This window comes from Cydia fagiglandana, chromosome 19 (assembly GCF_963556715.1).
Source record: "Cydia fagiglandana chromosome 19, ilCydFagi1.1, whole genome shotgun sequence".
Taxonomy (NCBI): Eukaryota; Metazoa; Arthropoda; class Insecta; order Lepidoptera; family Tortricidae; genus Cydia; species Cydia fagiglandana.
In genome coordinates this window covers 3,588,616-3,616,553 of record NC_085950.1, presented here as the reverse complement: position 1 = coordinate 3,616,553, position 27,938 = coordinate 3,588,616, and the positions used below count along the sequence as shown (strand labels likewise).

At 40.3% G+C, this 27,938-nt stretch overlaps 1 protein-coding gene across 1 annotated transcript; it reads right to left on the bottom strand.

The window, feature by feature from the left end:
• Window positions 1-85: 85 nt before the first annotated feature.
• LOC134674182 (sushi, von Willebrand factor type A, EGF and pentraxin domain-containing protein 1-like) lies at window positions 86-27,935 on the bottom strand. The gene is made up of 24 exons (XM_063532239.1): window positions 27,622-27,935; window positions 26,428-26,607; window positions 25,450-25,684; window positions 24,793-24,962; window positions 23,232-23,323; window positions 22,067-22,179; window positions 19,222-20,217; window positions 18,224-18,450; window positions 17,482-17,595; window positions 16,460-16,637; window positions 14,106-14,185; window positions 13,406-13,588; window positions 12,482-12,608; window positions 8,856-9,034; window positions 8,116-8,260; window positions 7,070-7,188; window positions 6,002-6,164; window positions 5,328-5,488; window positions 4,934-5,107; window positions 4,552-4,863; window positions 3,813-4,007; window positions 2,579-2,749; window positions 1,148-1,292; window positions 86-581 (listed from the first exon to the last, which is right to left on the bottom strand). Exons 2-24 carry the CDS (start codon window positions 26,501-26,503, stop codon window positions 308-310), a joined length of 4,629 nt encoding a protein of 1,542 aa, XP_063388309.1. The 5' UTR covers window positions 26,504-26,607; window positions 27,622-27,935; the 3' UTR covers window positions 86-307.
• Between the last annotated feature and the right edge of the window lie 3 nt (window positions 27,936-27,938).

Genomic DNA, 27,938 nt, shown 5'->3' with positions numbered 1-27,938 from the left:
AAATTTTTCAAAGGTGTAATTTTAATGTCATATTCTGAAAGTATTTTTTTATACACATAATTTTTCGGATGTATCATTTCATGGATGTTTTCTATGTATTTAAGTATTTATAAATATGTATGTATTATATATATCGTTGTCTAAGTACCCACAACACAAGCCTTATTGAGCTTACTGTGGGACTTAGTCGATTTGTGTAATAATGTCCTATTATATTTATTTATTTATTTTTACTGATTTACTAACGGTTGATAACGAAGAGAAAAACAAGTCAAGTGTTAACTAGAAGAAAAATAAGAGTACCAGATTATCTCAACGTATCCCTTCTTATCAAGCTGTTAACCCTGCTAACCCTATTCTTATATATCTCTATCGGTGCCCTTCTAAGCAACCTCGTCGCAGCGACCCTCGTCATGGCGGCCTTGTAGCTCTCCGGCGACAAGATGGCGGGCGTAGCGCGTGTTTTCAAAATGTCCGCCGAGTCGGACAACATGGCGTCGATGTCGCCGATGAGGAGGGGCGAGTCTGTGTAGTTGGAGGCTGGCGCGCAGAGGGGGATGGCGTTGGACCATTTCCTGTTTCTGTAAAAGATTGATACGTTATGATCCATCAATGATGTCTTGGGATTTGAAAAGAGATGGAAACAAGTCACAGTTACAAGAGCGCGGGCTATTAGTTTACACAGATAGGTTAGAAGGGTAGCTACGTTTTGCACAATGGATGTAGAACCTACAATAAAGTTGTTGCAGTAAAGTCCAGTGCATCTCATGCTCGTACTTTACTGGTAAGGTAAGGACCTTACCTTACTTTAACAAGTAATTAGCCTTTATAAAGTTGCAAAGTAGGTGTTGGGTGTTGATTGTACAGGGATAGATATCCTGTGGACATACTTACAGAGAGCGTCAAACACAATCCGTACCTTGTCGGTACTTTTACCGTCACGGATGACGGCATGATGTACCTAATAAATACTTATTCGCTTTCTTCCTTTTGTTATAAGGTTTTGTTGTTACAAGTATCATATAACAGAGTTATTTGCTCTATTTTAGAACTTATACTATCTAACAGTATGGTATCTTAGAATCAGGGTGCGTGACTGCGTGTATGTTGGTTACTTAGGAATTTTCTAGTTACATTAGTTACTTACTTGAGGCACCTCAACATAGGTGCGCCTTTCAGCCTATAGCCCGGTTCGCAGGTAAAGCTGACAGTTTCCCCGATCTTGTAGTAAAACTTGACGGACGACATTCGCCCCGAAATTGTGGTGCCGGGGTACGTGCAGGCTTGGGCACCTGTTAAACATAATATATATACACTTGGATAAAATACAGTACAAAACTCTTTATTGCATATCTCACATACTGGATAGGTATACTTGTTTGTTTTAACAAGCTAAAGGCACTGAACTTTACAAATTGAACTAAGTTTGACTTTATTTGTACAGCCATCTTGATTGTATAGATGTAGTGCATAATTGTTTTCCATCGTATTTTCTCGGAAACGTTAGCATTTGTCATGCAACCTCAGTACTTTTTGTACCGAGACTGTCAGAAATAGCAAGACAAGTTCGTACGTTTCCGTGATAAAACGATGGAAAATAATCATGCACCACATCTGTATTTACTGAGATATCGTTGTTGGTCAAAATCAAATATTAATGTTTGAATAAGCCTCCAACTTCCAACAGTAATGTTTATAACGTACCAGTAGTGCATTGCTATGCTTCTTTAGTTAGGCGTAGTTTAAATACGACTCTGTCATGTCATATTCTTACGTTTCTTAATGTTTGCAATACATTGCTGCTCGGTAAATAAATAAATTATTAGGGGGTCAAATTACTCATAATTTAGCGTAACTTCAAAAACTTCTTAATTCATAATTAGACGGATAAATTCTATATCTTGCCCCACCCACTGGTACGTTTTGGCTCACGGACAAAACATCCTCCAGACTGATATACGATAGTTTATGACAAACGCCACAAATATATGTTAGTTTTATTCCATTTTCGAGTCAGTGTCTATGTGAATGTGTGTGTCTTTGAACGGACCAATCACGGCACGGGACTCGCTCACCTCGTCCCCCGCACCCCTGTATTTTTGGCAGCATCGGTTTCATGAAATAATTGCTCTAAACTCCATCTAATAATAATAATTCAGCCTATATACGTCCCACTACTGGGTACAGACAGGCCTCCTCTCACTCGCAAGAGGACTTGGGCTATAGTCCCCACACTGGCCCAATGCGGATTGGGGACTTCACATACACCTTTGAATTTCTTCGCAGATGTATGCAGGTTTGCCTCACGATGTTTTCCTTCACCGAAAAGTAAGTGGTAAATAACAAATGATATTTCGTACATTAGTTCCGAAAAACTCATTGGCACGAGTCAGCTAGCCATTTGTTAATATCGTGTGACTATCAGACATTGTTGTTTGACAATATTACATACAAAATAGCCAGGGGGGCTCGCGGGCCGCAAGTGAGAGGTTTGCGGGCCGCATTCGGGCCGCGAGCTGCGTGTTGCCGACCGCTGATCTAGAGAATTTATTCCTAGTCTATGGTTTTGGTTACTTACACGTAGGGGGCTTGTCACTCCATCGTCCGCTGTCCTGACACACAAGTATGGGTCTGCCATGCAGCGTGTGCTCGGGATTACAATGGAACTGTAACACGTCGCCGGCCCGGTAGGGGGCGCGGCCGAGGACGTAGCCTGACGCTGGTGGAGGCAGAGACGGGCAGGACACCTCTGGAATATTTAAATAATAATCAGAATTAGGCTAACAGTTATTGAAAGAATAACGGCTCGGCCGCGACATCGAGCGATTTGCGACGGCGGCGCAAATCACTCGATGTCGTGGCCAAGCCGTAAGAGTTGTGAAGTCTATGAAGCATTCGTGCTTTGTAGTTCCAACTGGAACGTAAGGGCCCCCCCACATCTAGCGTCTTTCGAGCGTCGGCGTCTGTCGTCGTCTGGCCAGCGCTATGGAAAATGACGTCGCTGCGCAGTGGCGTCGACGTTGCGTTGAGCAGCGGCCATAGAGTTGTAGACGCCGACGCTCGAAAGACGCTAGATGTGGGGGGGGGGGGGGAGGGCTAAAAGTTTACACACGTCATTTCTCAGTGTATCACAATTTTGATGGTAGGGAGTTGTGCTTGATAAGTGATATTACCTCTACAAATATCAGAACTGTAGGACCACTAAAATTTGTTAGGAAGCAAGTTGCATTAAGCATTGGTTGACTGGTAGAGAATGCCTTCTGGCATTAAGTCCGCCATTTGTACTCTTCATTTATTGTGCAATAAAGTTTAAATAAATAAATAAACAAATTAAGGTAATCCCGTTCTTGAAGTACCTAACTTTACCTCTGTAAACTATGGGACAAATACAATTATTTTATGAACTATACTTTGGACTGGACTGGTGGACTTGGTCACTTTTTCTTTAGTATTATGTACTATGTTATCATTTTCAGTTTATAATTTATAGGTATGGTACCCCTTCAAACTGGAATAAAGCTAGCCCAATTAGCAGCAAGCAGGCACACTGTGTCTGTGGCTCCACTGAGGGACCCTCCCGCAGGGCAGAAGGCACCTCAGCCTCAAACTTCTCGAGAAACTTCAGTTACTAAACTTCGTGTAGCAGTAGATAGTGTAAGGGCCAGTTGCACCAACCACATTTGGCAGACTGATCAACGTCAGCCGGCGCGCCCCGGCGCTTTACTATGAAACTTTTCATACATAAAAATTTAGCGAACGATACGAACAGTTTGGTGCAACCCATCCTAAATATTTTTGAAAGGGAAGTATACCTCTGCAAACTGGGAAAGGCCTGGCCCAATCGGCGGCAGGCAGGCAGACGGTCTCCGAGGCGCCGCTGAGCGCCCAGCCGGCGGGGCAGGAGAAGGCCGCGCGGCCCCCCACGCCGCGCGACACGACGGCCACGCGGGGGCGGCGCTCGCCTTCTTGCAGGGGCGTGTCGTGGACTACTTCCCCGCATTCAACACCTGGAAAATATATAAAATACTGAGACATAAGGAATATACTTAACGTCATAATCTTCTCTTCAAAGTCGCTGCTATCATCTGCAAAGATGCTGGGGCCAATGATGAATCTCTGTCGACGTGACATCATCTCATTTCAGTTGACATAGCTGTGAGATGTGCATTGTTGTTGTGCTTTAGTAAGGCCTAGCCAAGATAAACTCATCCATGAAAAATTGGGCTTAAAGAATCTAGGTCTGGAACAGCTTACTTAGCTCTAGTACTAAAAGCGGGAGTCGCGTCCGGAATTTTGCCATAAGAGTTCTGTGAAAGCGTTTTTTAACCTTAGGGCAACAACTTTGTAAATCAACTTTCTTCTAGAATAAGGGTAAGGGTAAGGATAAGAATAATACTCGTAGAATGACAGGATTAATACCTATCAGAGTACATTCCTGAATAACACTTATGTAAAATCCACCTTTCTAAAACACGCTGAAATAGCGATTTCAGTTGCAACTTCGTTGACCAATAAATACTGAGATCGAAAACTAGTCTTTGCCAAACTTACTTTCGCACACTGGCAGCGGAGCGCGCCAATTGCCCGAAGCTCGGCATACGAGACTCGAAGTACCCAGTAAGGCATTGCCGTTAGCAGAGTGGAAGCGGACATCAGTGCCAAGGCACCCTTGGTCGCTGGCGACGAGCCCACAACGAATTAGTAGGAGATCGAAAACGTAATGTGTCTGTCTTTTCAACTTACTTTCACACACTGGTAATGGAGCGCTCCAATCGCCCGATCCTCGGCACACGAGACTGGAAGCGCCCAGTAAGGCGTTGCCGTTAGCACAGTGGAAGCGGATCTCGGTGCCGAGACGGGTGCCTTGTCCGCTGGCGACGAGCCCACAATGAATTAGTAGGAGATCGGAAACGTATTTGTCTTTTCAACTTACTTTCACACACTGGTAATGGAGCGCTCCAGTTGCCTGAAGCTCGGCATACGAGACTCGAAGCGCCCAGTAAGGCGTTGCCGTTGGCACAGTGGAAGCGGATCTCGGTGCCGAGACGGGTGCCTTGCCCGCTGGCGACGAGGCCGCGACGGATGGGAAGAGGCGGACAGTGGACGTCTGCAAATAAATAGAGTTACAAGTGGGGTCAGGGTCTAGGAAAAGAGACCACCATCTTGGCGCCATACTTTTGGCCTATACTCGAGTAGATGACGATTTTTTTTAAATTAGCATATCAGGGAAAAAAAAGGAACAAAGTCAAATGGCGTTCTAAAAGTTTTAAGTACTTATATTCTCTTTGGTCTAATCGTAAAATGTGGGATCAAGAATGTCAACCAACCTTCAACAATAATCTCCACTTGGTGCCACTGCCTGGCCGGAGTCTCACACCGGTACACTCCTGAATCCTCCTTCTCCGCGCTGATGATGCTCAGCCGGTACTCCAGCTGGCTGTCCCGCCCAGGGTCTGTTGTCCAGCCTTCTGTGTACTTGCGCTCGGATCTGAAAAGAAAGGCATCTTTGTGACAAGTTTTTATATAAATAGTTAAAAGAGTAGGAATCTTGATGCAAAGGTTCAAGGTTTTAGTTTGCGAAGTCGGAGTCTGGCTGGCCTGTTTGACCTAATCCAAGATTTCTCTCTCTGGTCGGTCCCTCATATCATAGGTAGGAACGAAAGGTGCCATCGCTGTGTTTCGCTCCAACCTATGGTTATAACAGTATCTGGGGCGGTCGCCTTACATAAGCAGACAGCTTTAAGGTCTCCCACCCTCTCTAGGCTTTCAAGGATGTTTCAAGGAGTCTTGATTGACCAATGACACTTAGGATGATGAAGCTCGTAGTTCCACTTGGGGTTCCCGAATTTCCTCATCGAAAGACACTTCATGTGGAGTGACACTCCAGGGTATACCAGCAGCTTTCCGTCATTTGTTTGCGCGCTGTATGATGTATGGTATCCCACAATCTCTAGGCTTTCAAGGATGTTTCAAAGAGTCTTGATTGATCAATGACACTTACTCAGGATTATTAAGCGTGTAGTTCCACTTCGGGTTCCCGAACCTCCTCATCCAAAGACACTCCATGTGGAGTGACACTCCCGGGTAGACCAGCAGTTTGCCATCGTTGGTCTGCGCGACGGGGCCGCCGGAGTAGCGGAACAGGATCGTCGGGGGCTTCTCCACTGAAATGAGGAACACATACAGGCACAACATTTGTTTGGAAATTATTTGTGGTTAAAGCCATATATGCCCATTGAGACGTTTTTGACCCTCTGAATAAAACTAGCTCCTACACATTAAAATTAGTAGGCGAGTGAGCCTGTAACCTGCGCCAAAGTCAGAAGTTAGTGGTTGAGAGTAGAGATAGGTGTTACTGTTACTAGAGGTGATTATTGTGTCCGAATGTCACCCGTCACCCGAATGACTTTAAAAGGATATTACCTAAAGGAGTTAGGTTAGTATCACACGTGTGAACTCACATTCACACACACACACACGATTCACTTGTGATAGGGTTAAGGAATTATTTGGTTTTCATCTAGCTGAACTAAAAAGTTCTTTTTAGTAACGCCAATTTGCTAAATTTTGGTTAACGATCAGACTCTGCTGCTGCAGAAAAGAAAGAGAAGCATGATAAAAGACAGTTTTAGGGACAGTTTAGGGTTCCGTACCCAAAGGGTAAAACGGGATCCTATTACTAAGACTTCGCTGTCCGTCCGTCCGTCCGTCCGTCCGTCTGTCACCAGGCTGTATCTCATGCACGAACCGTGATAGCTAGACAGTTGAAATTTTCACAGATGATGTATTTCTGTTGCCGCTATAACAACAAATACTAAAAACAGAATAAAATAAAGATTTAAATGGGGCTCCCATACAACAAACGTGATTTTTGACCAAAGTTAAGCAACGTCGGGAGTGGTCAGTACTTGGATGGGTGACCGGTTTTTTTTTGCTTTTTCTTTGTTTTTTTTTTGCATTGTGGTACGGAACCCTTCGTGCGCGAGTCCGACTCGCACTTGCCCGGTTTTTTTGATTCAGATTCAGAGTTTTATTTGCTTTGTAGTTTATTAAACGAGATGAAACTTACTGGCATAGTCGTTCTCTTGGTTAAGTCCGAAGCACGTGGGCTTGGTGCCGTCCCAAGTGCTGCCCAAGCACTTCCTAGTCTGTGACCCCGTCATGGCATACTTGCCGATATCACTGCATCTGAAATGAAATATATTTCTTAAAGTAAAGGAAAAAACTAAGAGATTGATGTTAAGAAAAGTGTTAGCTGAAGTATGAGGGAGATTGTATGACATGAGTAAATGTAAACAGATATAACTAATAACGGTGGCGATCTCTGACAATATTCTAACCATGTTAGTGTTATATTATACATACATATACATACTAGTATAAACGGAGATGACGGGACGACTTAAGCCTTTATAAGGCGGAGGGAATATATTTCCCACCTGATTTTGAACTTTATTTCAAAGTGATAGAGTTCAATTTTGCATAATTCCTGACAGCCAGCCTTATAAACGGTTAAACACATTTCTCAACAACTGGCCGGAAGAGGCACTAAAGGTCGACGCACGTTAGACCGGGCCGTGTCCGGGCTGGAGCCTGGAGCTTCCCGAGCTTACTTTTCTATGACATGACAGGCGATTACGTGATGCTTTCCATAGAAAACGATGCGCCGGAAGCTCCAGCCCGGACACGGCTCGGTCTAACGTGAGTCATCCTTTAATCGGGACTTGTGGAAGAAAAAGTCTAGTAAAAAATATATCTTCCTTGAATTGATGATAAAGACGATGATTGTGGAAAGATATAGATGATAAAAGAATAAGAATAAGAATAAGAATAATTTATTGAGAAAACCTTATTGCTAATGTTGCATTATGCGTGATAATGCAGAGATTGACAATGACGATAGTAATAATGATATAGATAACATAGAAGAAAGAGAGTAATGGTCGACTGGTAATGAATGAACTAAGAGTTAATCCTCGTTTTGTACTTTCTTGTAAATTAAGAAGACATGTAATGATACTTTAGAGACAAAGTGTGGCTATGATAATAACATTAATAACCAAGGCGATGACTGGAAAAATGATTAGAATCTTGATAATGTTGACATTATTATACCTTGAGACTATAACGGATCCTGCAGGGAAGTCAACCGTCTCGGTGATTTCTAAGTCATTGAAGAAGGACACCACGTGTGGTTCTTCATTGTGATAAGTACAGCTGTTGTTGTTCAGGAGCTCCTCATTTTGAGCCTCGATTTCTTCTGCAAAATCATTCGATAGATTAATATATTGGGTAAAAAATTTCAAATTTTAAAGAACAGAAAAGTTAATATTGCCAAGTGTGACTGCAGTAATGAGCCTTATGAAAGGGCTATATAAAGCGAGGCGTAGACTAGCAGGAACTTGCATGCAATTTACGTTAAATTCATCGTCATCATCATATCAGCCAGAGGAGCACTGCTGGATATAGGCCTCCCCCAAAGAATGCCACAACGACCAGTCTTGCGGCACCCGCATTCAGCGTTACGTTACATTGCCGACTACTAAAGGTAACCTGCATTCAAAAAATCAGATACTGCAATGTAATGAAAATTGCATGCTAGTTCTTGCTAGTCTTAACCTCGCTTTAGAAACGGAAAAACAACTTTCTATTGTTTTAGTATTAGGTACATGTCAATTTTCCTCTGGCATTTCATCTTTCATTTGGTTTCAATAAAATTTTGTGGTAAAATGAAATAATTTTGATATAAGTAATGTTAAAGTTATATATACTTCCAATCAGTTGAACGTAGACTTATTTATAACGTATAGTATATGTAATATTTTATGATTGCAGAAAAAATAATACCAACTTACCACAGTTAAAGCTCTTCCCCACCCAATGGCCATGTTCACAGATCAATTTCCACGTGGTCTTCTCCCCCATGATGGAAGCTATGCATTTAAAGGTGATCTCCGTTCCGTGAGGATAACCTTCCATGATCTGAGTTCCGTTCACTTCAGCACCATCGCGGTATATTAGAGTCCCTTGGACCCTTTGGAGAAAGATGGTTTTATATGGGGCAGAATTTTTGACTTAAGACTGTCCTCTGGTAAAATTGAACCAGAAACAGAAGAAGGTGGAAATTCTATTAGAACAGATGTAGAAGACAAAGAAGAATCTCATGTAAGTTCATTTAAGTGTCTCTTTTTTTTAAGAGTAGAAGATTTCAAATCGCAGCCATTTGATAAGACTTCTGTAAACCACATGGATGCGATTTGCAATCTCTTGAGTACGTCCTTAGAGGTTTACAAGAAAAAGTTTAAGTCAGTAATGTTTTAATTAACATTTCTTTCCAAATCTTGTTCATAAAAATTGGAAATGTTTAGATAGAAATGCCGCATGCAACTAACATCGACTGACAAAAGAGCAACTAAACAAAGCACGGCCAAGACATAAGAAGCGGACCGCGGCCATTCAAACAGCTTTCTTGTACAAAACCTTACATCACCTAGAAGAATTTATGGCAAGCCCTTAAACTTGATTATTTAAAAAGTTAGCAACTTTGCAATTAAAATCTCATTTTCACTTGTGAGAATTATTTACGTATACATAAATTTTTCGAAAGTAATGTAAAAATAATCTGGCAAAGCTACAACTTCCACTAAAAATCTAAGTTTAAGGGAAATAGAACATATCGAGGTAGGAGGGAAAACAGAGTAAAATTAGAAATTAGAAGAAGAAATTTCACGTAACGCGGCCAATGCAGCCAAAATGTTGAGCCATCTTCTAATGAAGTAAAACTCTGTATTAACCCTCCCAACTCTAAAACGATAAAATAACCTGATCAATAAGATCAGTACGAGTATCTTGCCGTGAAGAAATACTTTACTAAGCCCTGCTTTCTGAGGATTTCACATTTGACAGTCGTGGTCGTTTAAAACCTTAGAAATTCAAAATTGAATTGGAATCATTGAAAAAACTATTGATGTCGCTATCTGAATTGGTTTGTTTCCTCAGAACTGGTTACATGAGCACAGTTTTTTTATCCTTAATAAAAACTACCCCTTGTTATTACTCAAAATGCCTTGTTGGTTTTCCTGACTATTTTATTCTCTTGGCATCATATGGTCTGACTTTTTAATTGTTAATTTTTACATTGTCTTAAAACTATTTCAATAGACATGGAAATATGCTAATATTTATTTTTTCTAATTATTCATTTGAGCCAACGATGTCTACAATCGCTGATCGCTTTGATTTAAATATATAATATATAATAAATATATAATAGTTTGATTTAAAATAACAAATACTTCAATTAATTTCTCTGATAAAAAAAAAATATTAAATATGACGTTATTCAAAGAATATTCAAATAATGATGATCAATATGAATCACATGTCGCAGATGCAACCAGTCTCAAGGAAACCAAACCACCTGAAATGGTAGATGATGATCTATCAGTAATGAGTCATGATGATAAAGAGGAAAAGTCCGAACCTAGAAGGCTCTCACCAGGGCTTGGAATCCCTGAACGCCTGAGCTCTCTTCAGTCTTCCCAGCCGGCAAATAAGAAATGCAGACTTTGCAAAAATACTATCTTTTTCTGCGACGCCGTTTTGGTTAAGAATACGTTGCATTCGATGTTCACTCTCATTAAAGAGATTTTTTTAAAGATTTAATGCTTTAAATCCCAATTTAAAATTCACACCCTATAAGTTTTTCTATCTGACCTGATTAGAGTTTTCTACTCATCTACAAAGGTTAGCTTATTTTTGTAAACCTGTGTTGTGTAAATACAGTCGATGTCAAAGATATGTTTACATTTTTCGCCTTATTACCAAGGAGTAAGGTGCAAAAATTGTATATATCTTTGACATCGACTGTATAATAAAGTGATTACTATTACAACTACTAAAATTAGTTCAGGGTAACCCGTTAATTCAAGGTATTGGTATCATTAAAGTTAGCTGATTAGTTGATTAACTACCACTCATTGATTAGGGAGAGATTGTTCTTTTGACTGACCAAAGAGTCAACGTAATCCAAGATTTAATAAAAAATGTGCGCGCCCATCAAATTGTTGCATGGAATACAAAAGATTTACCAAAACAATATTTAACATTTAAGTATTTTAAAGGATACCTACGATACATTTTCTGGTGCAATCGAAAACAACGTATTCCGAAACATTTCGTTCTATATATCACACAACACATCAGCAAAATAAACAATTGACAAACAAAACAACAATATCGACGCGATTAAAGCCTCGGTACAAACCATAAACCAAATTCTTAGTGGCCAAATGTCATCTGTATGAAATGTATGTAAATGTTACAAAATAAACACATAAGCTACAATGAAAGCGCATTGAAAATGATAAAATAACATTTGTGACTAAATCTTTAAAGTTACAACATCAGAAGATACAAATATTCGAATGGTTTTATAAGTTTCGCCAGTAAGTCTCAAGTAAAATACTGATAATTAAAGGAAGGGAACGAAGATCAGCCAACTAGTGCCTGATTTTCCATAACTTCAGAAGACTTAGTCGCATTATACAATAATGGTATCTTAATTTAAGATATAAGACATTCAAGTCTATTACTGTAACTTTATTGGTAAACTCTCTTGCACTTATTCGGCTAGAGACATAACTTGACTATGCTATCATGGGTCCATAATATGCCATCTATTTTTGTGGGGAAAGAAAGAATTACTATTACATATTAATGTGTCCTGGTTGTAATACGAGTAATTCTTTCTTTCCGACCTCTTTCACACTGTGGACGTCAAACTTGTGGTTGCTCATGAGAATTTACTATTTTTCGATGATAACTTTTAAAGGTGTTGACAAAGAATTTTATTATAAAATTGGGAAGAAATAGTTCTGAACAGATTTATAAAATTCTAACATAATTTCTACCACCAAGTGGATGCCGCAAAAGAAGCGCGGATGTGTAAAGCCCAGCCGGAGATGGCGACTTATACACATTCTTCATAACTGGCCGAAAAAGCACAGCAAAGGGAATTGTGGAGGTCAAGGGGACAGGCCGCGTAGCCAAGATGCTAATCGCTATCGCTCCGTAGCGATCGAAACGCAACTGTCACTGTCACACTCATATGGAAGAGTGATAGAGATACATAATGCTTTTCGTTGTCGAAGCGATAGCGATTGTAACCTTGGCTAGGCGGCCAGGCCTTTGCCCAGCAGTGAGACACTATTTGGACACTATAAAGGGCTAAGGAAAAAAAATTAAAAAGTTATCGTCGAAAAACTGAAATTCTCATGTCAACGTCAAGTATGGCGTCATTACAGCTTGGCCAAAAAGAGTAGAAATTAAAAATTGGCAACACTGTAGTGTCGTCCCTTTCAAACCAATATATATAAGAAAACGGGACGACACTACAGTGTTGCCACTTTTTAATTTCTACTCTTTTTTGCCAGCTGTAAATTCATAATCATCATGTGCAAGTTCTTGGAAAATTGGTTACCTGGCAGGTGGACCACATTCCGCGACCGCTTTCCCTTCCAAGTCTGGTTCGAGGTCGGACACGTCTTCTCTGACTATGTCTGATCCGCTCTGGAACTCTGACGTTGGACGTGGCCTTGACAAGTTGGCTGAAAATGATCATGTTGAAATTTGTGAAACTAGTTTCTAGATATTATTATTTATTATGTGCATTTAGTGGATTAATATTATTTTCTTGCACAACCTAATTATTCTCCTTCTGATTCATCTTCTGTATTCCTTTTAGTGAAGTATTGAGTACCTATGCCTAAAAAAATGTATTTTGGATTTCATACATGCATGCTGGAGTGCTAATTTGAGAAGTGTGCATTGTCTTTAAAAACTAATAACCGATTATTAGTAATCGTGCATGGTGGTCTTTAAAAAAAGTCGAATACCAAAATCTACTTCGGGCCATTAATTGGGCTAAAGCAATAAGGGGGATCTCCCTTATTCATAAAACTTTACAAGAATTATGCGATCGACAACACAAACGCAATTCTTCCTATTCGCCATTCTACACAATACTTTTTCGACGCAACCGCAGTTTAGTACATTCGTGATTCCATACAGGCGTTATTTTAACGCAATTGGGATTCTTCCTAAGGGGCTGTCCATAAATTACGTCATCGATTTTTGACGATTTTTGACCTCCCCCCCCCTATAATCATTCAAAAATCATGCTTCAAATGACCCCATTTCCTCCTACTTCATGCTACCGTCATCCGATGTCCAGATACCCCCCCCCCCTAATTTGAAATGACGTAATTTATGAATAGCCCCTAAGCCTCAATTAGTTAATATATGTTTTATTCCTGTCTTTTCAATACTTAAGTCAAAATAACAGAATAAGATAAACGAATAATAGCTGATCCAGACGAAGGTTAAACTTATAATAATAAATTACCTAGAGGCCTGCAAAAATCATGCACAGTCGGCTGCAACCTTCCTAAATGACAGTTGAGCGTAGCTGGTGGTGATCTGCCAGCTTCGCAGGCTATGTTGACAGATGAGGCGTGTGCTACTGTCAGGCCGGCTCGGTAGCCTGCCTCGTATGTGGCCCCGTTTAGTTGGGGCAGTTCGCAGGGCGCTGGGAAAGACATAAGTATTTCTGTCATGTCTGCCGTGGCGAAAGTCGGGACAATGTGCAATAAAACTACATGATGATGATTTTATAAAGAGTCACAGAATGTTCAGTACGAATCAAATGATCGATAATGATGACCTAAGGGCTACCGATTAGACCTACATAAATGTTCAGCCATTTATTTGGTTTTGGAAATAGTCGTTTTATCGCATTTGTATTTGTGTTAATCTAAACATTTGTAATTTAATCACTGGTCCAAAAAACTATAAGTCAAATGACATAAGGCGTATGGTACCTAGCTATGATTCTAAATAAGTAAATCGTCATCATTTAAGAAGTACAGAAAAATGTATCGTCCCAGCGCGTGCGTTTGAGCAAGCTCGATGAGCCTCTCCGTCCCTCCCTCTCCTTGGTGACCAACGCCTCTGCGTCCTTGCTGCAGTAACTGCTGGCTGGTGTAGTCAACGAACGGAACGAACGGATCATTTAAGAAGTACAGAATAAGATGAGTTTTATATACCTGGGACGCATTCAGGCATACTGGTAACGGCCCATTCTCCCAACCAACAGCGGAGGTTTGTAGGTCCTTGGACATTGTATCTGTAACGTAAGAGGTTTAACCATTATAGCAAAATAACAGACAGTCACAAGGGTAACTATAGTGTTGCAGAGGAAGCAATGGGAGAAATAGCATTTAGTAAGGTAATGTGCTTTATTATTGAATAACAAGAAGATACAATACAATACAAATACTCTTTATTGCGGTTACATATCAGAATACCGAAAATCGATTTACCTAATGTTGAATCACCTATGCTCGTTTCACCTATTTTTTTAAATACCTAATGATCAATTAACCTAAGCTCATAACACCTAATGAACGAATTACCTATTGCACGTTTCACCTACAATTGGTTTACCTAAGCTCAGAATACCTATGCTCGATTCACCTAAAGTTGAAACACCTAATACTCGAAATACCTAAAGCTAATATACCCAATACACGAAACACCTAATGTTGATATACCTAATGCACGAAATACCTAAACTCGGTATACCTAATGATCGAATTGCCTAAAGTTAACATACCTACTGCACGAATTACCTAAAGTCGGTATACCTAATCATCGAATTACTTAAAGTTAACATACCTAATGAACGAAATACCTAAATTCGAAACACCTAATGCACGAAATACCTGAAGTCGATGCGCTTAATGAATGAAATATGTACCTAAAAAAAATATAATTATTGTTTAGTAGAATATTACTAAGACATACAACATTTAGTATACATTTTTTAGCCAAATCATTCAATTGGCTAACTATTTTTTATTATAATATAAGGTCTAGTCATTTGCCAGAGTCGAGATAGGTGCGACGACGAGTAAAGCGAGGAGGAGCGTGTTAGGTTAACTGCGACCAAACAGTGCCAAAACAGACTTTTATTTCATCGTCATGATGTTAACTTACAAAAATTAAGTTTTTGATAAGATAGGATAAGATAACTAATTTTGAACAGACTTACAAAATCATTCTACTACCTAAAAAGTAGCGTTTCAAAAAGTGTATTTTTAAGTTGTTATCGGAACAAACAGTTTCTACTGTAAGATTGGGAAATCATACGAATTATTGGGTGGAATTGCCACTTGATCATTCGGCAAAATGATATGAATTTTGTTCTAGGTATATAGACTTTAGGTATTCCGTGCATTAGGCATATCGACATTAGGTGATTCGTGCAGGAAGTATATCAACTTTAGGTGTTTTGTGCGATAGGTTTAACAGTTTTAGGTATTTCGTCCATTAGGTAAATCAAGTTTAGGTACATCGTTCATTAGGTATATCAGCTTTAGGTGTATCGTCCATTAGGTATATCAGCTATAGGTGATTCGTGCATTAGGTATAATAGCTTTAGGTGAAACGTGCAATAGGTAAAACGTGCATTAGGTACATCGTGCAGTAGGTGTTTCGTCCATTAGGTTATTTAAGCTTAGGTATTATAAACTTAGGTCAGTCAATGTTTAGGTTAATTGATCGTAAGGTAATTTAAAAATAGGTGAATCAAGCATAGGTGATTCAAGATTAGGTAAATCAGTTTTCGGTATTCTGATATGTAACCCTTTATTGCACACCTCATTACAGAAAACAATACAAATAATACAGGAAGAAGAGGTTAAACAACAGGCGGTCTTATCGCTAAAAAGCGATCTCTTCCAGACAACCTTTAGGTAGCGGAAATTAATAAATTTATGTCATGTCAGTAGGTGTTTCAAATTCAATATAAGAATTTTAGCACAGAAAAACACAATACAAAACAGTATAAAAGTATAACATAAATAAGAAGATATTAGATACATATTCTAGAGTTAGATACTACATTTACCGAGAGCAATTTATTTACACTATATTAATCCTCCATACGAGTTCCCATAGAAAAGTATCATTAGTGAGTTCAGAAAAGTTGGGACACTTCTTTTCTTTCAGTAAAATAATTAGTGCTCGTGATTTTGAATAGGATTTTTCGAAAATTTCTAAAAACAGAAATCTCTGACACACTTTCTTCTTGTTGTAATTTGATTGATCATAAACCCTAACACATAGCAAACTAGGAGAATAAAAAGCGTCCATTCGCCTGTATAATTTTCCCATCTGACCGTTATTTTCAGTTGGAACACTTGGAAACTGACCAATTTGTTATTTTAATAAGCCTGTGAATAAAAGTTATTCACAGGCGAAATGCACAAACCCTGACCCTGTCTTGTTCAATTCTCTCTCATCCGCACTTCCCTTTCCAGTCCCCAGAATTGGAACCACGTTCGTGTGGCTAGTTCATGGACAGTTAGACCTTAGGTAGTTTTTTCTTTAAACTTACCCATATTCACAGGAGAAATGCACAACCTGCCCATTAGGGACAGGGTCTGTCTCGTTGAGTTCCCTCTCCTCCGCATGTCTCGTCCCAGGGGTCCCCAGGATCGGACCCACGTTCGTATGGCTGGCGTCCGGAGACATGGTGTATATACCGTACTCCGTTGAAGGCACGTGACAGGGCACTGTGGAAAGAAGATCACACACAGTTAGACTAGGAAACGAACGCTGCGTCTTATGTAAGCGAACAACTCGCGAACGCGGCGCGGCGCGGCGGGCCCAAGGCGTTCGCGTTCGCAACGAGATCGCCCACGTAGGACACTACTTTAGGATTAGGATTGATTCACCCCGTGCCGCATTACTTCGCTTCACGTTCGCGTGTTGTTCGTCTATGTAGTACGCTGCGTAAGAAAAGGAATGCAGTGAAAAGCCTACGCAGTGCGTGCGTCTACATGATTTAAATGGGTTTTTAGGTTCGAATACTATACTAAGGTTGATATTTCAAAGAGAAGCCAGCAGGCCGCGATGTTTTGCTAGCTTATAAGTTATGGCGATAGTCACGAAATATCAGTTACACTCGGTTGATGATTGAATTAAATGTGGGTTTCAAAACTATTTTTTCAAAATTCAAAATAAATATTCTGCAAGTAGGCTGCCCTCTTTCAGAAGTCATTTTTTTCAGTCATTAATTATCGAGTTTATAAGCGATGGATGAATTTTACTATTAATAAAGTTAGCAAAAGAAATCGAGACCAAATGATACCTCCCTGTGGCAGCCTTATATCGCCTTCAGATATATCGGAGCGGCCAAGGTGCTCAAAAATATGTAAACACGCACTCTTACGCCTGGACAATCGAGGCGTGTTCAGACATTTGTGAGCACCTTGGCCGCTCCGATATATCTGCTGGCGACATTACTAAGAACTTTATTTCTGGGAAGCAAAACCATGCGCATTACAGAAAAGTTGGGGGCAATCATTCCTAAAAAGGGGGGATTCATTCCGAATAAAAATTATAGACACGACTCACGGATTTCGCATTTCGGCTTGTCTGGCTTCCATCTTCCTCTAACGCATTTGGCTGTCGCGTTCAGATCCAAGTTCAGACCGTAGCCTTTGCCACAGGCTACTCTCACAATTGTTCCTGAAATAAAGAAATTAATATCATTAATATCATGATGTAATTAGCTTAATCTAGATGGTTTTTTTTGTCTAATCATTACAATGTAGATTTATTTTAAAATTGCGACCCACCCCGGCTTCGCACCGGTTAACAATTTATACACCTAAACCTTCCTCAAGAATTACTCTATTGATAGGTGAAAACCGCATGAAAATCCGTTCAGTAGTTTTTGAGTTAATCGCGAACAAACACATAAACAGACAGACGCGGCCGGAGACTTAAAATTAAACTGTAGGCTGTACTCCTCATACTGACTGACCAACATTTGTTCAGCGACTTTTAAAAATAACTTGTGGTTTGATTTTTAAATACACTTTAAAGTTTACTCTTAGACGCAATGTATTGCGAATTTTGATATGTTTAAGGCGTGACAAGCAACGTCAATCACAATGATATGGCGTGGCGATCGCGTTCATTGAAGATAATATTTATTTTGTATGAAAAATAGGGAGTCTAAATACTTCATAATTTTTAAAAGTTGTTGAACAAAAGTGTCACCGTTTGAGGAGTACAATCTATGCTTTAATTATTTGCTCGTGTTACAGGCCACACCCGGTATAGGGATTCTTTTTTCTTACGTCAAACATACCTGAGCTGAAAGTGTTATTAGGATCACGCCCCAACTTGACAATTTCGATATTAATATAAGGTTCACTTTCGATAGGTTGACAAGGGCTCTTTGGTCGTCCCTTTTTCCCCTTTTCACCGTTTCCTTCTGACTTTGCTCCGTCGGTTTCTTTTGAATCTGTCTGTTCCGCTCCTTCTTCACTGTCTGGGTGTTGTTGTCTCAGTCTCCCGCTTTTGCCGTCACGTCCTCTGTAAAAACATATACTTATAAATTATTACTAACCAAAGTTTTATTTCTTATAATTAATTTCGTGGTGTACTATTTTAATCAAGCACAAGATTTTTTAGGTTTACAATTGATTAAATCTGAGTTTTAGTTGTTCATAAAAGTAAGAAAACCTCTGTTAAATGGTGTCTCTTTCTAACATACATAAATGTCAAAATGATAGATGGATACCAACAATTATGTACTACTCGTACTTGTTATATTATGAATAAGGCCATTTAACTTCTAAAAGTTTCCATAGAGACGTTAAGACATTTGTTTCTACAGGGTGATTCATGAGACGTGAGCAGGACTAATCCTGCACACTCAGTAACTGATAATTGATCGATCACCATCGTATTTAGGTGAAACAACCACACTTTTTCCTATTTTTTAACTTTTTGGTGAGGACAATTTTAATTCTCTACTATCATTGTCACCCTACAAGACCTAATTAATAAACATAAAACCTCTTTTACGAAGAAAATAAAATGTCAAACCTGAGTGAGATACGAGTTTTCAAAAGTAACCAGACCGTGATGACAGTGATGACATTCAATTTGACACAGAATATCGATAGTTTAGTATTCTAATGTTAGGGTGACCATCCAATTTTTTTTTTCAATACGACTAAAAAATTAACGTTATCCTCACTAATATTGATAGGAAACAGTTGCTTGTAATTTACGAAATGCGCAGTGTTAGTCCTGCTCACGTCTCCTGAATCACCCTGTATATTAATTAAAATACCTTACGTTTTAGGAATGGCCGCGGTCGTCTGATTTAATCGATCAGTTTTTCTACTAGTTCTCTTGTCCCGCTTGTCCAAGATATTGTCAACCTCCGTTGAATTTGTATTGTTATATTGCAGAGGTATGACCGCCATTTCTTTGCTATCGCTACTTGTCTCATTTTGAGGTTTAATTTCTCCGATTTCAAGAGGCAGGACCCTGAGAAGATGGCTACTGATTTCATTAATGTTGTCTAATTCTGTATGAACCGGATTAGCAGTCCACGCATCTGTATCACCTTCTTCTGTATTCACATCTCGTTTGATTCTAGCATGCGACGAACTATCTATACTTTTCGTTGTTAATTCAACTATATTACTTTCAGCACCTTGCAATTCTACATTCATAACTTTTCTGTTTTCTTCGCTTGTTTTAGGCGTTAAAAATCTCTTCCTCCGTTTGTCTACGTATCGTTCAAAATATTGATGTTTCAGTATATTAATCTTCTTTGCATGTCCGTCTGTTTGGTGATCAGGGAACATGCCTCCTTTCAACACCGTAACGTGGGACAAATCATCATCCTCAAGCTCCGAGGAGTCCTCATATTCTGATCTGTCTTCCTTTTGTATTACTTCATCATCTTCAGGCTCATATACAGGCTGATACGAATACATCCTATGTCCTATAGGTTCACCATGTACATTGTAAACTGTGTATACGGCAGTTGGGAAATTCTCACCATTCTCATGTTCAGTTTCTGTTTCCATTTCATCCCCATCTGATTCTATATCGAATTTCTTCAATATTTTGAAATTAGCGTGTCTTAAGGTCGGTTTTGGATCATCATGGTTATATTTACTGTATAGTTCATCTACGTATGGGTCAGGAGCTTCAGTTTGACGCCGGATGTTGTTATAGTAATGTCGGAGGAAGGCGGATCGCCTGTGACGTATTTCCGTTTCCGGTATGGAGCGGCGTCTGCGATTCCATCTTATACGGGGATGCTGAAATAGAGTGCATCTGTAAAAAAAATACAGAAATTAATAGCCATTGGCAGTTTAAAACGAAAACTCCGAGCTGTGAATAGCGATAGACCAACAAATTGAATGAAACGTTTTCGGTTAAGTACTTCTACATATTACAATATCACAATATTCATATTACGATCATGCGCGTGCCGCGCGAAGCTCTCTGGCTTGTTTTGCAAAAAACTGGGTGTCCCGAAAAGTTCGTTAACTTAGTCAAACAGTTTCATGAAAATATGATGGCTACAGTTCGACATGAAAGCGAGTTTTCGGAACATTTTCCAGTCACCAGCGGGGTCAAACAGGGTTGTGTGATGGCTCCAACTCTTTTCGCGTTGTATTTCTCCACAGTACTTGAGGACTCACTTCTTGCGTGCTCTGGACAAATACAACTTAGCGTTCGTTCTGACAGAAGTGTATTCGACCTGTCTCGATTTAAGTTTAAAACGAAAACCAGAAAGCTCTCCGTTCTCGAGATTCTCTATGCCGACGACGTTTGCTTGATGGCCGATAGCATGGAAGCGCTTCAGTCCTACATGGATGCTCTGCAAAGGTCGTGCCTTAGATTTGGCTTAGTAATAAGCATATCCAAGACTCAAGTGCTTAAACAACCAGCCCGTAATTGCGAAGCGGACACTTCCAACCTAACTATAGAAGGGAAACCCCTAACCGAAGTGTCCACTTTCAAGTATCTTGGGAGCCAGATCAGAAAGGATAACAGACTAACCTCCGAGATCCCATCTAGGATTGCTAAGGCTGCGTCCACCTTTGGTCGGTTAACGCATCGTGTCTGGGGATCGCATGATCTAAAGCTGCAGACGAAGTTGTCGGTGTACAAAGCCATGGTTCTTCCGATTCTTTTGTATGCTTCGGAAACATGGTGTTTGTACAAAGGCGACATTCGCTTGCTAGACACGTTCCACTTACGTTGTCTACGTTCCATTCTGCATATAAAGTGGCAAGATCGCGTTCCCAACACTGAAGTACTTCGTCGTTGCAAGATGCCTGGCATGGAGGCGCTCTTGATGAAGGGTCAGCTAAGGTGGTGTGGGCATGTTTGGCGTATGAGTGATTGCAGACTACCGAAATCCGTTTTCTACTCCCAGCTATCAGCTGGTAAACGGAAGCAAGGTGGGCAGCACCTACGTTACAAGGATGTGCTTAAGCGCCACCTAACTGCCTGCGGTATACCACCTGACAAATGGGAGGAGCTTGCTTCTCAGCGGCCAGAATGGCGTTCCCGCGTTAAGATGAGCGTAAAGAACTTTGAAGACGCTCGTCTCATTGACCTTGATGCGAAACGTCAGATACGTAAATCCCGGCCGAAACCCTCCTATAATTATACTTACAATAATTCTGGTCAACTTTACTGTCCCACCTGCGATAGAGTTTTTAAAAGTAAGTTCGGCTTTGCTAGCCATATCAGAGCTCACGCTCGTAATTAGCTAGGGTCGCCGTTGCCGATTACGGCATGGATAACTATATATATATATATATATATTCATATTACAATATTAAACGTACCTATAAGACTTTTAAGTGGTGATTTGTATGCAGAATATTATTATAAATAATAGAGTCTGTCCGAACAGACTCTAGTATTTTTATTGTGCATTGTACATAAATGTCGGACTAGACCATGAGAAAACAGCACCATCTTTATTATCATCATCAATAAAAGAGTCATCATCTATCTTGACGATATAGTATTATTTAGCTTTCTCTAATTTGTACAAACTTTTTTGTCTTTTTAATATGACCTCGGTTTTTTCTTTCTTTTATGTGTCTATATTGGGGTAATGTGGGGTCCTCTCTCCCCCACTTTTTAATTCTTTTCTACTTACTTGGGCAGCTCCCTGGGACTCCAATGGCCTCCAACGCACGTGGCTCCAGGGGGTCCCTCAGACAGCACGTAACCCTTGTCACACTCGTACATTATCTGTTTATTGTTCACCACCTATAAAAATAACACACGTAGACATGTGACGTTTTCAAATAAAAGGTCCAACATTGTCGGTTGGTGATAAGATTGATTTCAATGATGAAATAGCACCTTAATGACAAGCGACAATATATTCGTACTCTTTTGGTTGGGAATGACACATAACAATATGATGAAATTTAATTCGGCAGATATAGAATTATTACCAAAATCTTCATAGGTACCATAAGAGTAAACTTTATTAATCTCGGTATTTTTTCATTTCCATACATGCTTAATTTTTTTGTTGAAATATTCACCATCTGATTTTCTAGACTTATATCGATCGCGATGTACACCGTGATTACCTTTTGTATTGTTGTTAGTACAACAACGGTGAATCATTATAATTTGTTATCTATGATTATCTATTGTGGCTAAAAATAAAGGCCCAATGCTGAACCCTGCGGTACACCTTTGTCGTTTGATATAAATTGGGTTCGCAATTCAAATCCTACTAAAATAGTGTTACCCAAATCTTTTGAATCCAATTTGCAAACTCTAGGGTACAACTAGACTAGACATACTATCTGCTACAACAGGATAAAAAGTTTTTGGCAAGAATTTAATTTTTGGTACAAACTTTTATCGCTGACTGTACTTTTCTTACGACAGACAACTAATACTCATCGAGACAATTCTAAAAACCCCTAACACAATTAGGTTACGTTGTTTCATCACAGAGTTCCTATGGCCACCTCCTGTCTCCATCATCAGATCAGCTCGATGGTGCCATAATATTGCATTGTCATCCGATTTATACAGCCATGCAAAATTTCAGCTCAATCGGAAACCGGGAAGTGGATCAAATTTAACTTGCAAGATTTGATTACAGACAGACAGACAGACAACGGTCAGTGGCCTGTTTATCAAAAGCTTGTAACTTGTAATAGGTACAAACGGAAGTCCCTTTTTGACAGCTTTTGTTAGAAAGAGACTTCCACTTGTATTACAAGTTACAAGCTTTTGATAAACAGGGCACAGGTGAAAGTAAATAAAAGCTTGTAAAAATCGAAGTTAATATTTACCTTCTTAACATAGGGTCTGTAGTCGTAGAGCCCCATATTACCGACAAGCAAAACCTTTCCATTCTCGATGTAGCCCGGGAAAGGGCAGAACACTGAAAAAAAAAGAAAACATAATGCTTGTTTGTCTCTATCTATTATTATTTTTAATTTTTTTTGGGGAATGGAATAAATCATTTATTTACATACAATATATATACAGTGGTACAACTAAACGAAATTAATAACTAGCTTAAATCTAAAATAGGCCCCTGAGGCATTGTACCAAGGATGCTGGCGGCATTTCTCCGCTGTATCGCAATACTGATACGTTGTGCGAGGTAGCCGCCAGCTCTTCGGTCACCAGTTACGTCAACCAGACGCTTCGCGATTTCTGCGAACAACTTAAGCGCGCTGGGACCCCATGGACCTAGAGTTTCAACTCCAAATGGTACAAAATGGTACTCTCTACAGAGGCTCTTATATTTGTTACGTTTTAGAATTTCGGCGCTTTCCGCCGCCCCGCCCGCTCTTACAGTAGTCCGTTGGAGGTGGGACGGTGCCAGCGTGTCTACACAGGTAGCATCCCACACCAGCATCCGTCCCAAGCTCCAAGGAACTAAAGACACCCCGTCGGGCCTCTTGCCATCATCTCTGATAATGCCAGTCGGCTCAAGAAGAGCAGGCACATTGATGGTGGCAAGAGACCAACGGATTATGTCATTAAGCGACGCGTGTCTCGAAAAACGGCCTGCACTGCCTGTTATTTTATTATTATTAATATCGTATGGCTTTATTAAATTTTTTTTTTGATAGCCAGCATGAGCTGGGTGTATTGTAGATGGGGTGGAAGAGGGTTACCCAAGCTGCCGAGAACCGGAGTCAGTGTCAGAAAAACATTCGAGCCCTACACCCCAGCAGAGGGTAACATCAGGATGGAAAGAAGAATTACTATTTTGATATATTTGTTTGATAGAGAGAGATTATATGAATAAGAGTCAATCTCTTCTTCCTCGCGTTATCCTGGCATTTTGCCACGGCTCATGAGAGCCTGGGGTCCGCTTGACAACTAATCCCATGATTTGACGTAGGCACTAGTTTTTATGAAAGCGACTGCCATCTGACCTTCCAACCCAGAGGGGAAACTAGGCCTTATTGGGATTAGTCCGGTTTCCTCACGATGTTTTCCTTCACCGAAAAGCGACTGGCAAATATCAAATAATATTTCGTACATAAGTTCCGAAAAACTCATTGGTACGAGCCAGGGTTTGAACCCGCGACCTCCGGATTGAAAGTCGCACGCTCTTACCGCTAGGCCACACTCCTATATGAATAAGAGTCAATGTAAGAATAAAAACACGGCCACTCAGTCGCTAGACTGACCTAGTCCTCATGTCAAAATTGAAGGGATGTTTACAAAAACAACATAACTGACTACACTGGTACACCTGAACTGAAACAATTGACAATGTTCTTAAAAAAGTGTCAACCGCTCTAAGCAGTTATGTTGTTTTTGTAAACATCCCTTCAATTGGTCTTTTGTTTTTTTTTTGGCATTGATACCAAACAAAAAATAACAAATTACCTTCTTCGCATTTAGCAGCCTCCCCACTCCAGTTCCCAAAAGAGCAGACCACAATAGGGTTGCCCCTCAGCTCGTAGCCGTCCTTACAGCGGTACCGAGCCTTCATACCGTGTTCCGTCTTAGGGGCGATAACCATACCGTTGCGGGGGAAGCGAGGCATTTTCTTACATCTGTAAAATTTTTGGTGGAATTGTGTTAAGTTTTTGAATTGGGATTACGTGGTATTTCAGGATGACTCGCGTTAGACCGGGCCGTGTCCGGGCCGGAGCTTCGGCCAATTTTTTTTATGGAAAGCATCACGTGATCGCCTGTCATGTCATAGAAAAGTAAGCCTCGGAAGCTCCGGCCCGGACACGGCCCGGTCTAACGTGAGTCATCTTTTATGGTGAGGTGGACGAGACAAAAAGGGGTCATCCATTAATCAATAACATCACACAAAATATCGATTTTAGTCCCCCTCTCCCCCTTGTCACACTTTCCATTGGAAAAAGATAGGTCGTTAATACTTAGGCACAGTCAGCAGCAAAAGTTGCTAAGCGATCTTCAAGATGACCTAGACTTTATTGTTAGGAGAATAAAAGCGTTTTAAGATAGTTTTGAACACCTTGCCCGCTTAGCAACTTCTGCTGCTGACTACTGTCACGCTTGGTACCATACCTCGCAGGACTACATCTAGGTATCTGAGTCCAAGTGCCATTATTGCACGTCACAGCCGCATTATTCGACGGGAACTCATAGTTCTGCTCACAGTCCACCAGGATAATCTCCCCGTGTTGCACCATGGACGAACTGCCGACGATCTGGGTGTTCTCCTCTTGAGTTTCGTTCTCGCCTGTTTTGTTTTCTACTAGACGGATTCGGCCTTGGGAGACGTGGGGAACTACGCACGGTGCTGGAAATAAGATTAATATGTCACATAAATTGAATAGTGATAGAAATGGGATCGATCGTGCGCTGCCCTCACTAAACGACTTTCTACGATTTTGAAAAGATGGTCAGTATACTTTGCTGAGGGTTTTTTTGCCGCGCCCACCGTTTCATGGTCGTCAGTGTCACTCAAGAAGAAGAAAATAATTGTTCTCTCGCTTAATGCGATTTTGTTCACAATTATATCTCTTCTTCCTCGCGTTACCCCGGCATTATGCCACGGCTCATGGGAATCTGGGGTCCGCTTGACAACTATTCCCAAGAATTGACGTGGGCATTAGTTCTTACGAAAGCGACTACCATCTGACCTTCTAACCCAGAGGGGAAACTGTTGGGATTAGTCCGGTTTCCTCGCGTTGTTTTCCTTCCCCGAAAAGCAACTGGTAAATATCAAATGATATTTCGTACATAAGTTCCGAAAAACTCAGTGGTACAAGCCGGGGTTTGAACCCGCGACCTCCGTATTGATCGCACTCTCTTACCGCTAGGCCACCAGCACTCACACAATGATATCACATCTTCATAATTATTATATCTGTGCCCTGTTTATCAAAAGCTTGTAACTTATAATACAAGTGGAAATTCCTTTCTAACAAAAGCTGTCGAAAAGGGACTTCCACTTGTATTACAAGTTACAAGTTTTTGATAAACAGAGCACTGGTTGTGCACAATTACTTATATCTAAGACTTTTAAAAAGGCCTGTCTACCTAAACACTGAGGCAGCGGATGACTCCAAGTCCCGTCATTCTGGCAGATCGCAGACCCGTTTCCCTCCATCTTCATCCCGTCCTGGCATCGGAAGATGATGGATGCTCCAAGTCCGGTTCCCGAGGAGATGTTCTCCAGCCAACCGTTCCAGAGCTGGCCGGGATGTCCGCAGTTGATTTCTGGAAACATTCAATAAATAAATATTATAGGACATTTTTTTTCACAAATTGACTAAGGCCCACGGTAAGCCCATGAAGGTTTGTGTTGTGGGTACTTAGACAACGATATATACATATAATATATAAATACTTATATATACGTAGAAAACAATCATAACTCAGGAACAAATATCTGTGTCATCACACAAATAAATGCCCTTACCGGGATTCGAACCCGGGATCATCGGCTTCATAGGCAGGGTCACTACCCACTAGGCCAGACCGGTCGTCTAAGTACATTTTAATAATTTGTAGCATAAACACTTAAGAGTGTCGAGTTTAAAATTTAATATAAGTTGAATCCTTGAACAGCAACTGTAAAATTTACATTCTATGTTTTTCTGTAGTAGGTAAGCATAGTTGGTGATGACGAAACAATTCCAAACCCTAACCCAAGTTGATCTATAAGAATTTGTTTAGTACTTAATTGAGTCTATTGCCAATATAAATACATTCATACTATTACATATACCGGGTGTGGCCTGTAACACGAGCAAATAATTAAAACAGAGATTGCACTCCTCAAACGGTGACACTTTTGTTCAACAACTTCTAAAAATTATGAAGTATTTAGACTCCCTATTTTTCATACATAATAAATATTATCTTCAATGGACGCCATCGCCACGCCATATCATTGTGATTGACGTTGCTTGACACGCCTTAAACATAACAAAATTCGCAATACATTGCGTTTTAGAATAAAATTTTAAGTGTATTATAAATCAAACCACAAGTTATTTTTAAAAGTCGCTGAACAAATGTTGGTCAGTATGAGGAGTACAGCCTACAGTTTAATTTTTTGCTCATATTACAGGCCACACCCGGTATACAATCACGCCTATTTCCCGGAGGGGTAGGCAGAGACCACGGATTTTCACTTGCTATGATCCTGCCATACTTCTATTATAGATGTCAAAAAATAATCATCAAAAATGTGTTTGTTGTTGACTGTTTTTTGCATTATTTCTTTACCTTTGCACAAAGGTTGAGTCCCCGACCACTTCTTATCGGCACCGCAGCGCCTTGTAGCGTCTCCCACCAGTCTGTATCCATATTTGCACTCGTATGACACCACCGAGTTGTAGGCGCAGGAAGTATACACCGCCTTCCCGTGGCGCGGCGCCTCCGGCGGCGGGCACTGCACCTGCGTGACCACTAGATGGCGACACGCGTCGCTTTAACGTAACGCAAACTCTCAAACACAGATGGCGCTTTTATCAAAATTATTTTCAAACAAATAATGACCGTTGGACACATGCAAATCGAAAGCGGCATGCAAATAAAACGAT

Coding starts and splice junctions, on each gene's coding strand:
- LOC134674182 (XM_063532239.1), bottom strand. CDS start 26,503: ATGAAGATGGAGGGAAACGGGTCTGCGATCTGCCAGAATGACGGGACT. Junction 25,685..26,427: donor TCCGCTGCCTCAGTGTTTAG/GTAGACAGGCCT, acceptor TCTTATTTCCAG/CACCGTGCGTAGTTCCCCAC. Junction 14,186..16,459: donor CATTTCTCCTGTGAATATGG/GTAAGTTTAAAG, acceptor CTTACGTTACAG/ATACAATGTCCAAGGACCTA.